The sequence below is a fragment of the Nicotiana sylvestris genome, chromosome 5 (assembly GCF_000393655.2).
Source record: "Nicotiana sylvestris chromosome 5, ASM39365v2, whole genome shotgun sequence".
NCBI classification, from domain to species: Eukaryota; Viridiplantae; Streptophyta; class Magnoliopsida; order Solanales; family Solanaceae; genus Nicotiana; species Nicotiana sylvestris.
The window spans coordinates 172,107,430-172,120,884 of record NC_091061.1 but is presented as its reverse complement, the minus strand read 5'-3'; the positions used below and the strand labels follow the sequence as shown (position 1 = coordinate 172,120,884).

At 38.2% G+C, this 13,455-nt stretch overlaps 1 protein-coding gene across 1 annotated transcript; it reads right to left on the bottom strand.

Annotated features, from left to right (window-relative positions):
* Nucleotides 1–5,174: 5,174 nt before the first annotated feature.
* Nucleotides 5,175–12,911, bottom strand: LOC104216275 (disease resistance protein RPM1-like). Its single transcript, XM_070147297.1, has 2 exons — nucleotides 10,981–12,911; nucleotides 5,175–6,006 (listed from the first exon to the last, which is right to left on the bottom strand). The coding sequence occupies exons 1-2, from the start codon at nucleotides 12,909–12,911 to the stop codon at nucleotides 5,175–5,177; spliced, it is 2,763 nt and encodes a 920-aa protein (XP_070003398.1).
* Nucleotides 12,912–13,455: the final 544 nt, after the last annotated feature.

Here is a 13,455-nt window from a genome sequence, read left to right as displayed (position 1 = left end):
AAAGCTGAATGTAAGTGACACTTCCTTATTGAGATTGGTAATCGAAGATAATGCGAATTTAACAATGTCTGTTACTAATCGGTTTCTCTCTGCAGTCAGCAAATCTTCATTTTATTCTGAGAGTGGTTACAGGCTGAAAACTTTGAAGAGCTTTTCCAAACAAATGACTTGTACTTAGTTAAGGCTGGTCGTGTCACGACCCATTTTCTGAACAAGCCGGGACCGACATTCGATCACTAAACATGACCGAGCGGACCATCTCCGCTTATCAAATCTATTATAATCTCAAACTTTATATGCCACAAAACACTACTGTAACCAAATACTTTTAAATGATTTAAATATATAAAATAAGCCAACTTCAAAACTTTATTCGTAGTAACCAATAAAATGCTGCTAAGTTATTATCAAAAATATCTGAATCTTAACCCAACGACTATGTCTATGAAGCCTCTACTGATAAACTGACGCACTGCTCAGGACATGAGATTTCCTGGTCAGTTCTCTAAGTAACAAAGAAATAACTAAATAAAGATGACTCTAAGGAATACTCCACGAACAAAAGCGGAGCTCACCAATAGCACCGGAAGAGAAGGAAGTCCTAACTCGTAGCCTGCTCGCCTGCAAATCCAGTTCCTACGTTGTACCGCAGATCAACGTAGGTTCCCAAAAGAGAACGTCAGTACCATCCATTGTACTCAGTGAGTCTCAACAACAGGGGCGAAACTTTAATAACATATACATTATGAGCAAAGGTTCTAAATGCATGTAAAACATAAAACTTATAAGAATAATTCTAAAATAATTGCATAATAGCAGTTCATGAATATTCTAAAAGAAATTCTTTTCTTTTTCTTACTCATAAAAAAAATACTTCACTTTATACTTTGGGAGTTCCAACTATCCTGCCTTAATTCTATCTCAGTCACCGTGTGTTCGGCACGGGTTCGATCCCAACCTGATCGAATAGGCCCAATCCACGAGGTGCCACTCACTTCATGGTTCTCAGCGCTCATGTCTCATACCTTAGTATGACTAAGTAAATTCTCAGCAACGAGACCCTCGGCTCATGTGCTCCCTACTTTGGCACAAGTAGTTTCAGGAAGTCAACGCCTTGGTCAGGACCCTAGGCCTGGACGATGACCCCTTCTCAGAATAAAGGATACCCCCAAAAATCTTTTCTTTCTAAAACTTCTTCTTGTGACTTTTCAAGTCTAAATCTGTTATACATACTCATACTGGTATCCTTAAATGTAAGACATGACACAAGAATGAAATAAACATTCAAAAGTATTTATAAAGGTTCTTGATCTTTCATGAGTTTTCAACATGAAAATGGCATATAAGAATAATATAAAAATCTGAAATTTATGCATATAGATCCAAATAATCATCTAAACTTTAGCTAGAAAATAATTCTAAGCTAATAAGTACTTACTACTCCCATTAAGTATATATTAACTCTTTTATGCAATTCATCAAACACCTTGTGTGCGTGCTTTTGTGAGTTAAACCACTTTAGTAAAGAGTTATGTCAACTCACCTCAATACTCCTTGAGCCGATACGTAGACCCCAGTCCAATTTATACCCATCAAACAATTGATTCTACAACAACCAGTGCATTTTAATTAATTTCAAAGTTTCAGACCTAAACATAGGATTTACTGTTGATGCAGAGAAAGAAAGGAATTAACTATTTAATCTTACCTATTACTACTGTAGGGTAATTGACAATAAGAAATTTTATATACCTGAGTGCAAGAATTAGTGAATTGTAAAGAACCCTAGAAATTGGATTGTCTGAGTGAATGGTCGCGGGAACTTATTGCTTCGTCTCTGCCCTTAGTCTAATTATTGAATTGTTGCTTTGTATTTTTTTGAAACCCACTTCCTTTGCCCCCTTTTCGTGCCAGGCTTTAAGCCTTTTTTTCTTATCTTACGTCCAACCTATTCTATGGGCTTTAAGCCCAATTTTAAGTCTTTTACTTTTTTTTTTTAACTTAACTAATAATTAATGATACCCACTTTTAATAAGTAATAATATTAAAATTGTTAATATTTTTCTAATTGTATATCCAATTATTTAAGTATGTGTGTACACACACATATATATATTTACTATAGGCAAGAAAAAAATAATAATAATATTTTAATTATATAATTAGCGTGTCTTGAAACTTTTATTAATATAAGGAGCGTTACAGGTCGGGACCAAATCCTCCTTGTAAAGAACTTATAAGATCGTAAGGGGTAGCATTTGCTGGATCAGTTCTTTCTTGCCTCCTGGTGTGAGCAAATACTAGTAAGGTATGCACCACGGTCTTGTATATATTTGAAGTTTATGTCACCGCCTTTTAAAGAACTGGCCGTCCTTTTCTGTGGCCCTTTTTACCTACGAACTCATGCGAGTTGTGGTTTGTTTTTGCCAATAATTGCATGAAACTGCATGAGCTTCGAAATAGAAAGTGTATTATTTCTTTTGAATCCTTCAATATATTAAAAAGAAAGATGAATATGACTTATTATATGGTAAATACGTACTTCTAAACCAAGGAAAAAGGAGCTTCTGAAATTATCAGACATTTTGTTTTTACGTGCAAATTATTTGGTAGCTCAGTCTACAAAAGTTATTGCTTGGATATTTTGTGGAAGCATTTTTTCCCATTTGAACTAGGAGATTTTAGAAAAACCCAGTGTAAGAAGAGAAGAAATGTCTGCAACTTTACAAGCTCAGTTCAGGTAGTATATGAGGATAGGAGAGATGGACTGAAAAAGAAAATGTAGACAGCTGAATGGACATGAATCTTGATCGTACTATTAACTGCTATGAGAGCGGGTTGTTCATTTGATTAAAGAATATCATATTGCAACTGGTGCAGGGTGACACAGGTTTAAATGATCGACTTGGGATTGCAACAGATAAAAATCACATTGTTGAGGCAAGTCAAGTACATGATGATCCTACAACAACAATGCACATTTCCAATACAGAGCTAGCTAAAATGGTAGAGAATGCCCAAGCAGCTATGATGATGAACACAACTCCAAAAAATGGGCAACCACAACCTTTACGCAGTAACACGCAGCAGCAAATCTCCAAGAACATTGGTGATCGTCTCACTATTTCGAAGGACATTTTTCGTGTTGATAAGCAAAAGGCAGAGGCACACAGTTCAAATGCACCTACAATGCATTTTTCCAACCCTCAAGTAGAACAAATCATCAAAGATGCTCAGAATAAAATGATGAAAAATTCTACTGTTGTGAAACAACCTGTGGTCACTTTGAACACCTCCGTATATGATATCCCTTCTCAATCTGCGGAGTCGTTTGGGGAATTAGAAGGTGAATCTAGACAGTTTATGTTGTCAACGGGGAATAACAACGAGGTTATACAAACAAACGTGAGGCTTAAGGCTATTACATCTAAACTGTGGCAAGATCAACGAGACGAATATGAAGAGGAGGACTGGGGCGATGGTTTTGCAGGATACTCAGCTGAAGAAGGTGACGAGGAGGTGGATCAGGAGAGTGCAGGTGAGGAGCTTGACTCTCTAGTTAAGTCAAAGTCTCATGGGAAAATTGCAGCAGTCCCCACGAGCAAATTAAACCTCCATGCTCCTGCATTTGTTCCCAGAATGTCTCCTAGTGCTGCAATTCAAAATGCCCCAGCTGGAATTTTGCCTCAACATGTAGCAACTTCTTCCAAGCAGCTTACTATAGGTGCTAAGAGCTGTTCCCCAAATACAAGTCCAAGTCAAGCTGCAACAGCATGTACAAGGCAAACTGTTAAAGCTGCACATCCTACAGCTGATCGGGCAAAAACTGGGCAGCAGCAACTGGTCACCACTAAACCAGTTATTTCAGAGGAGGAGAGAAAGCTTTTGGAAGCTATGGTAAGTTCCATACCTGTAAATCCTATTACATCTAGCACAGGTCCTGTAGGTAGGAATAACAACAAATTACAACACATTGGACAACAACAAAGTAAGGCAATGGTGGCAACCGGAGAATCTGCCTTGGTGTCACTAGATACGATTCAAAATGAACCACAACCTGTGAATTTAGGGAGAGAGTTTTTTGAACAAGGAGAAGAAGATGCAATGTTACAACAGTGTAGAGAAGAGGCGGCAAGAAAAGGGGATTTATCACCAATGCATAGTGGAAAAATTTGCAAATCTCATACAAGGAAGAATAGTTGGGATGACAAGGTTAGTGATTTTTTAAATGTTAGGCGAACCTCCAATGAGAGTTGCCAAACAAAAGAAGGCCGCCCCAACTACATCAACAAAGTCCAATCGTTCAAAAAAGAAATCATGAATTTTGAATACATCTTGAAGAATTGGGATTGTGATGAAAAAGAGTTACAAATTGAAGAAATTACAAGTTCGGACAAGAAGGGACAACATTTTAATTCCTTCATCATTTTATTCTACCATTATGTTAGTATACTCATTTGTAATATCATCACAGAGTATGTTATAAACTCTGTGATGATCATTAAATATTTGGTTCTTTCCAGTTCTTTCTTTTTACATGCTTGTTAGTAAGCGATGCTTTTTATTTGCCTCAATAGGATTAGTAAGGTAAGGTTTAGCCCGGTTTGTGTTGCCTTGGTCCTATGCCTTTGGAAAATATCCACACGGTTATGAGATTATATGCCCTCGTGAGACGTTGCCGACAGCTACACCATGAATCCTCTACATGAGGCTGTCATCATAAGGCAGTGTGAGGCGCAGAGGAGTGATTATATAGCCAAGGCATATGGGTAACAATACCGGTGTTATTGTCCCCCTTATTTGTACTTTTCCTATTTGTTGTATTTTTCTGTTCTTTTATTAATAAAAAACTTAGCCCTAGGCGCTTGCCTAGCGGATTGCCAAAAAAACAAAAAAACATTTAATATTTATATACATATATACATAAAAGAAAAGTTTGTAATTTTTCGGCGGAAGGGATGCGAATGAACTCCCTTCCGCCCTCCGTCCCTGTTTGTGAGTCAGGAAGTTCAGAATGAGAAACCCAAAGATAAGAAAATAAGAAGTAAAGAGTACTAATATTTTGAACTACTATAATCTTAAAAGTTTGAATCTAAATTATCAAAAACATGTTACTAATCTCTTCTCTTGCATTATCTCATTCCTAATAACCTTTCAGCTTTTCTGCAAGTCTTCTAGTCTATATGAAGTCCGTGAATATGAGCAACTTTCCAGTAATCCCCACTTTGACTGTCCTTAAGCTGCACAGTCATTAACAACTTCTCGGACATTTGTTCCAGCGAAAGATACTGAAGCATGCTCAAATGTTCAATCCCTAAGGGCAACTCCTCCATTAATCCGCAGTTGCGCAATTGAAGCTCATAAAGAGAAGGCATTGCGCCCTCTTCCACTTTAATCTGTCTCAGTTTTGTAGAGTGCAGAATACGTAAGTCTTTCAGTTTTTTGAATCCACTTGCCCTGAACCTCAATTCTTCGCCTTCATAGGCCTGGTCTAGCACTAGTTTTACAAGGTTGGGCAAATCTTGAAGACTGTCTAGTGCATTTTCCACTAACTTGCTCCATTTTAGATGAATTGTGGCTAAGGCTTGAAGAGATGTTACCCATTGTGGAAACCTCTCTAGACATCCTTCGAAGAGCAATATTCGGAGGGATGTGTGTGTAGAAGAAAGGGGATAGTGCAAATCAATAATGTCACTTACCCCATAAGATGAGATTGATAGTTGTTGTAGATTTATCAACTTGTCAAGGGAAGAACAAAGATCCCTTCCATGTTTTCTTCTCAGTTCCGCGATTTCTAATATTTGTAGTCTTGTTAACTTTCCCAGTTCAATCACTGTACTTGCAGTGGCATTTATAAGATTCACCATTTCTAAGGACACAAGAGTCCCTATGTTCTTAGGGGCTTTGAAACCATGCAAAAAATCAGCACCCCAGCGATAAATGAGGACATGGCGAAGATGTTGAAGCCTTAGAATCTCATCAGGCAATTTGTTTACCAATGTGTCCCTTGTTGCGGAAGCCAAATGTATATAGTGTGAATAAGTCACAACTACTATACCAAAAATTATGACAGCCACCAAATAATAAATAAGACAATAAAGCAACAATAAAGGGAACACCAGAATTTACGAGGTTCAGCTAATTTTGCCTACTCCTCGGACACAACCAATATTTTATTTCACTCCAAAAATACAAGTGAAATAATACTAAAGAGAGAAGATACAAATGCCTTAAACAGATGAGAAGGCAAATGAGAGGTGTGTCTCAATCCTAAACATTAGGCCTTCTTTTATAGGGGAAAAATCCCCTCCAAACTTAACTCCCAACCAATGTGGGACTTTGGCATTTTGCCAAACTTCAACAAATCTCCACCTTGGCAAAATTCCACATTTTCAATTCTCTCTCAATAACAAATTTTGGTTGTGTCTTCATCTTCAATCTTCAGTGTTCAACAATGTTGATCAAATCCAAACAATGTTGAAACTTGACCGCAGTCACCACCTTTGTCAGCATATCAGCAGGATTCTCTGTAGTATGAATTTTCTTCACCGTGACTCCACCTTTTTCTATGACTTCTCGTACGAAATGATACCGAACATCAATGTGCTTCGTCCTTGCATGATAAACTTGGTTCTTCGCTAATTGAATAGCACTTTGACTATCACAAAAAATTGTGATACCTTTTTGTTCAACACCAAGCTCCTTTAGCAATCCTTGAAGCCAAATTGCCTCTTTCACAGCATCTGTAATAGCCATGTACTCTGCCTCTGTTGTAGACAAAGCAACTGTTGACTGCAAAGTAGACTTCCAACTAACTGGTGCCTTTGCAAAAGTAAACACATAACCAGTAGTTGATCTTCGTTTGTCCATATCACCCGCAAAATCTGAGTCACAATATCCAACTACAGACTGATTGTCTTCCTGCTCAAAAACTAACCCGACATCTACAGTATTATGAATATACCGTAGAATCCACTTCACAGCTTGCCAATGCTCCTTCCCTGGATTGTGCATATATCTGCTAATAACTCCAACAGCTTGTGAAATGTCAGGCCTTGTGCAAACCATTGCATACATCAAGCTACCAACAACATTTGTGTATGGTACCTTTGACATATACTCTCGTTCAGCTTCATCCATTGGCGACATAGTAGTACTTAGCTTAAAATGGGAAGCAAGTGGAGTACTAACTGGCTTAGTCTTGTCATCTATGCCAAAACGTTGAAGTACTCTCTTCAAATATTCCTTTTGAGATAAACAGAGTTTCTTTGAACGTCTATCTCTAATTATCTCCATGCCAAGAATTTTCTTTGCCTCACCCAAATCCTTCATCTCGAACTCCTTCTTCAGTTGAATCTTCAACTTATCAATTTCTTCCAAATTCTTGGAAGCTATCAACATATCATCAACATATAGGAGAAGATATACAAAGGAACCATCTTTAAGCTTGTGCAAATACACACAATGATCGTATTTGCTTCTCTTGTACCCTTGCCGCAACATAAACTCGTCAAATCGCTTGTACCATTGTCTAGAAGATTGTTTCAATCCGTACAACGATTTTTCAAGTTTGCACACCATATTTTCTTTTCCAGCAACTTTGAATCCTTCTGGCTGAGTCATGTAGATTTCCTCCTCCAAGTTTCCATGTAAAAACGCAGTTTTTACATCCATCTGAACTAGTTCCAAATCCAATTGTGCTACCAAAGCCAACATAATTCTAATGGAGGAATGTTTTACAACTGGAGAAAACACTTCATTGTAATCAATTCCCTCCTTTTGAGCATATCCTTTGGCCACCAATCTTGCTTTGTAGCGAACATCTAATTGGTTAGGAAATCCTTCTTTCTTTGCAAATACCCATTTGCACCCAATTGCTTTCTTTCCCTTCGGGAGATTGGCCAATCTCCATGTATGATTCTGATGAAGGGACTGTATTTCATCATTCATGGCAATCCTCCACTTATCTTCTTCTGAACTTTGGACAGCGTCTTTGTAAGTAGTAGGAACATCATCAGCTACAATTGAGGTTGCACAAGCAACCGTCTCTATGAGACGAACAGGTTTCGTTATTGTTCTTTTTGGCCTGCTGGTTGCTATTGATTCAAGTTGTTGTTGAGATTCCTGAGTTGGAATCTCCTCTACTGGCTCTCCTTCCAGAGGGTAATCTTCATTTGTTTCCTCCTCTGCTTCTTGTGTAGGAAAAATAAATTTTCCCTCAAACTCCACCTGCTTAGAAGCACCTTCATTTTGTTTGGTATCTTCTTGTTACCTTATTTACCATAGCAAATTCATCAAAGGTAACATCTCTGCTGAACATTACTTTCTTTGTCATAGGACACCATAAGCGATATCCTTTGACTCCAGAAGTAATTCCCATAAAAATAGCCTTCTTTGCCCTTGGATCCAATTTTGACTCCGTCACATGATAATATGCAGTTGAGCCAAACACGTGCAAAGAGTTATAATCTACAGCAGGTTTTCCGTACCATTTTTCAAATGGTGTTTTGCCATCAATAGCAGCAGATGGTAGACGATTAATGAGGTGACATGCATATGTAATTGCCTCAGCCCAAAATTCTTTGCCCAAGCCAGCATTGGACAACATACACCGTACCTTCTCCAGCAAGGTCCGGTTCATACGTTCTGCCACTCCATTCTGTTGTGGTGTATGTCTAACAGTGAAGTGTCGGATGATGCCATCATTTTCACAGACCTTATTGAAATGATCATTTTTGTATTCACCTCCATTGTCTGTGCGAATACACTTGATTCTCCTGCCTGTCTGATTCTCCACCATCATCTTCCATTTGAGAAAAATTCCCAACACTTCATCTTTGCTCTTCATTGTATACACCCATACTCTTCGGGAAAAATCATCAACAAAGGTTACAAAATAGTGCTTCCCACCCAATGAAGGTGTTTTGGAAGGACCCCAAACATCAGAGTGTACATAATCCAAAATGCCTTTAGTATTATGGATCGCTGTACCAAATTTAACCCTTGTCTGTTTCCCTTTAACACAATGCTCACAAAACTCCAAGTTGCAAGCCTTTACTCCTTTTAACAATCCTTGATCTGATAGAGTTTTCAAGGATTTTCCTCCAGCATGTCCCAAGCGCATGTGCCATAGCTTGGTTGCTTCTGCCTCTTTGTCGTCACTGGATGTTACTGTCGCTGTCCCAATAACTGTACTGCCACGATAGCGGTACATATTATTATTCTTCCGATTAGCCTTCATTACCACTAGTGCACCGGAGCATACTCTCATCACTCCATTTTCTGCAATGATTTTGAACCCTTTTGATTCTAGGGCTCCCACAGAGATGAGATTCTTCTTCAAATCCGGTACATATCGAACATCTATCAATGTTCTGATCATTCCATCATGGTTCCTTAATCGTATTGAACCAATGCCATATGAGGTAAGAGGGCTGTTATCCGCTGTGTGGATGACTCCATATTCTCCTTCTTGAAATTCCACGAACCAGTCCCTGTTGGGACACATATGATAGCTACAAGCCGAGTCCATCAACCATATGTCTGATGATGTTGATGACTCTGTTGTAACTAATGAGAAGTCTGAATCATCACAATCAGCTACATTTGAATCCATAATAGCCTTTCCATTGTTATGTTTGGCCTTATTCTTCAACTTCGGACAGTCTTTCTTCCAGTGCCCTTTTTCTCGACAAAAGGCACATTCATCTTTGCTGGGTCTGGATCTTGACTTGGATCTTCCCTTCTTTGTCCTCGTTTGATTTTGAGGACGACCCCTCACAAACAGTGCTTCTCCTTCTCCGCCCTTCTGTTTTTCTCGCTTTCTTTGTTCATAGCTGTACAAAGCTGAACAAACTTCTCTGAGAGAAATTTCGTCATTTCCATGGAGTAGAGTAGTTTCAAGGTGCTCGTACTCATCAGGAAGTGACGCCAACAACATTAAGGCCAAGTCACCATCATCATAAGTTGTATCCATATTTTGCAAATCTGTGACCAACTTATTGAAACTGGTGATATGTTCATTCATCGTGGTACCAGGAACATAGGTGAAGTGAAACAGTCTCTTCTTCATGTACAATTTATTTTGACTGTTTTTCTTCAAAAATTTATCCTCCAGTGCTTTCCATAATTTACTTGCAGAAGTTTCCTTTGTGTATGGATATTTCTGCTCTCTAGCAAGGTAGGATCGAATGGTACCGCAAGCAACACGGTTGATAATTCTCCAATCTTCTTCTCCAATAACATCTGGTTTCTTTTCTTCAATGGCCAGATCTAGCCCTTGTTGAAAAAGGACATCTAGAACCTCGCCTTGCCACATCCCAAAATGTCCGGACCCGTCAAATATTTCGACCGCAAATTTCGCATTTGACACAATTCTTGTCATAAGCGAAGATGCCAATGATGGCGTATTGTTGACACTTGATGTAGATTCTTCTTGTTTATTGTCCCCCATATTTGACACAAATATTATTTAATAGCTGACGACACAAATCAAGATTATTTCCTTTCTGATGTAGAAGATCAGACTAAGCTGCAACTACAGAGCATACTCAGACAGAACCTTGACTCAGTTACCAAGATAAATCTTTTCTGATGTGGAAGATCAGACTATGCTGCAACCACAGAGCATACTAAGACAGTACCTTGGCTCTGATACCAATTGTTGCGGAAGCCAAATGTATATAGTGTGAATAAGTCACAACTACTATACCAAAAATTATGACAGCCACCAAATAATAAATAAGACAATAAAGCAACAATAAAGGGAACACCAGAATTTACGAGGTTCGGCTAATTTTGCCTACTCCTCGGACACAACCAATATTTTATTTCACTCCAAAAATACAAGTGAAATAATACTAAAGAGAGAAGATACAAATGCCTTAAACAGATGAGAAGGCAAATGAGAGGTGTGTCTCAATCCTAAACATTAGGCCTTCTTTTATAGGGGAAAAATCCCCTCCAAACTTAACTCCCAACCAATGTGGGACTTTGGCATTTTGCCAAACTTCAACATCCCTTAGGTCCAAGAACTCGAGATTCTCAAGCTTCTGTATTGATCCTGGCAGATGTTTTATCTTAGTGTTCCTCAAGTTCAAAAGCTTGAGATGTACTAATTCAAAGACTTCTTCTGGTATGCTCACCAGTAGGGCTCCTGTTAAATCTAAGACCTTGAGTAGCTTGAAACTGCCACATAACGGCTTCAACAAGAATGAATTAGTGACAGAATCTGATGACCTGAACGTTATCAGAGAGTGAAGATGCTTAAACCGATCAACATCTTGTATATCATTAGCCAATTCATCAGCGATTATTAGATGTCTGACTTTGTGAGGTCTTTTTGTTCCTTCCCCATTAGCTATAGTTGTAACGACCCTTTCCCCCGACTTAGAAAGAATGGTTTCATACCACATGTTATGAATGCTGAATGATTGTAGCCATCCATCAGGGTACTTTTTGGTAACTTGGATCAAGCTTCTGTTTGCAAGTTCATTGAGATAGCTTTCAGCAACTTGTGCAATTCCCTTTCCTTCTCTTTCAAGGACAAGTCCTTCTGCTGCCCATAGTCGAATCAGTCTCTTCTTATTAATGACATGATCTTTTGGAATTATGCTCAGATATGTGAAACAAGACTTGAGATAGAAAGGCAAGTCTTGATAACATAGACCGAGTATCTTTTTCATGTGCTCGACTTCACTATAACTACCTTGTAACTTGTCAACAAGGTTGCCACGAAACAAGTCCCACGCCTCTGTTCTGTTCCCTTTAGTAGCCAGTGCACCAGCAATCAACAAAATTGCCAGTGGCAAACCATTGCATTTTTCTACGATGTCTTTGGAGATTTGCATCAAAGATGGAGGACATAACAGGCTGCCTGAGAATACCTTTCTGCAGAAAAGAATCCAAGATTCTTCTTCAGACAAAGGCTTCCAACTATAAACATGACTATCACCACCAGTTTCTGCACAAATGGCATGGCATATTTCAGCAAAACGCGATATGATGATAACCCTGCTTCCACGGCTTTTACTAGGAAATAAATATTTGAGAGTCCTCCATGTGTCAATATCAGGGACATCATCAAGGACAACAAAGTACCTCAATGTCTCAAAGGTTTGTTGAAGGTACTGTGCCAACATGTTACCATTCATGGTTTCAAGTGCTCGACGGGTATGGTCATCGTTTAGATTAACCATGCTCAACAACATATCTGTAACATCAGAAAACCTTGGAATCTCAATCCATATAGTTCGATTGAAATTCTTACTCACTGCTGCATCATCAAAGATTTTCTTGACTAGGGCAGTTTTCCCTATACCTCTAGTTCCAACTATAGAAAGCAATTTCCATTCTTGATCATCAGAAAGTAACCAGTCAAGAAGCATTGATTTATGATTTTCAACACCTACAAGATCTGCATCATCTTCAAGAATTACTTCTTCATGGTTATTGCACCATGAAATATTGCTACTTTCCACAGTTGGTATAGCACCATATTTCTGAAGAAATGTTTTGTGTCCTTCAGAAGTGACGATGATTCGGGCCCTGACACCTTCCAACATCACTAGAAGATTATCATTCTGAGCTTCTAAGAACTTCTTAGACATTAATGAATGATGGGGTTTTTTCCATGGCCATGATACCTTTTCTTGAAAATTGTTGCACATAACAACATGTTTTTCAAGAATGTCTTGGACATCATGTGCAAGTTCTTGTACTTGTTTGATCCATACTTGTAATCCAGCATCTTCTTCTTCTTTAGCATCAGCTACTCTTGAGAAAGTCCTCATTTGTTCAAATGCATCCCTGATATGAACAATTTCTTGTTCAATTCCTTCAAAACATTTTTGTCCACCGCGGAGCCAAGCTGAAAACTGATGTACCAAATAAGATATAGCACTCTCTGCCATTTTTTCCCTCAGTATATAATTTCTTTAGCAAATTTAGTGCAAGATGTTGGTGTAGTTAATAATAGACTTTCGCGATCAATTTATGTAGATCAAAGTTTGAACTTGTTAGGGAATATAACCGCGTTACGCGAGTGATTATTGCAAATTGCAAGCTTAAGAAATAGTATCCTAGTTATTAGTATCAATTTTGCTACAACTAGTGGGAGGATATTTCCTTTTTTTCAATTCATGCTATATGAGCTGACTTTAAATACACTTAACGTGGCCAGCAATTTGGCACAGTTGACTAAGGCAGTATAGGGACATCGATTGTTGATGTAATTGATGTTTGACTTTCCTGATCAATTTATATAAATCAAACTTTGAATCAGTCAAGGTACTAGAACTGTGTTTCACAAATGATGATTGCAAATAGCAAGTTAAGAAACATTTTACCAGTTATTACTAGTTTTTTATTTAATATTTTACTTTATTATATTATTTTTGTAGTTATACTACTACTTTTTTTTTGGCAATCCGCTAGGCAAGTGCCTAGGGCTAGTTT

Excerpts from the sequence above, each read along its gene's own strand:
- LOC104216275 (XM_070147297.1), bottom strand. The coding sequence starts at position 12,911 with ATGGCAGAGAGTGCTATATCTTATTTGGTACATCAGTTTTCAGCTTGG. Across the intron at positions 6,007-10,980 it reads AATGCCAAAGTCCCACATTG|GGACACATTGGTAAACAAAT; the intron begins GTTGGGAGTTAA and ends TTCCGCAACAAG.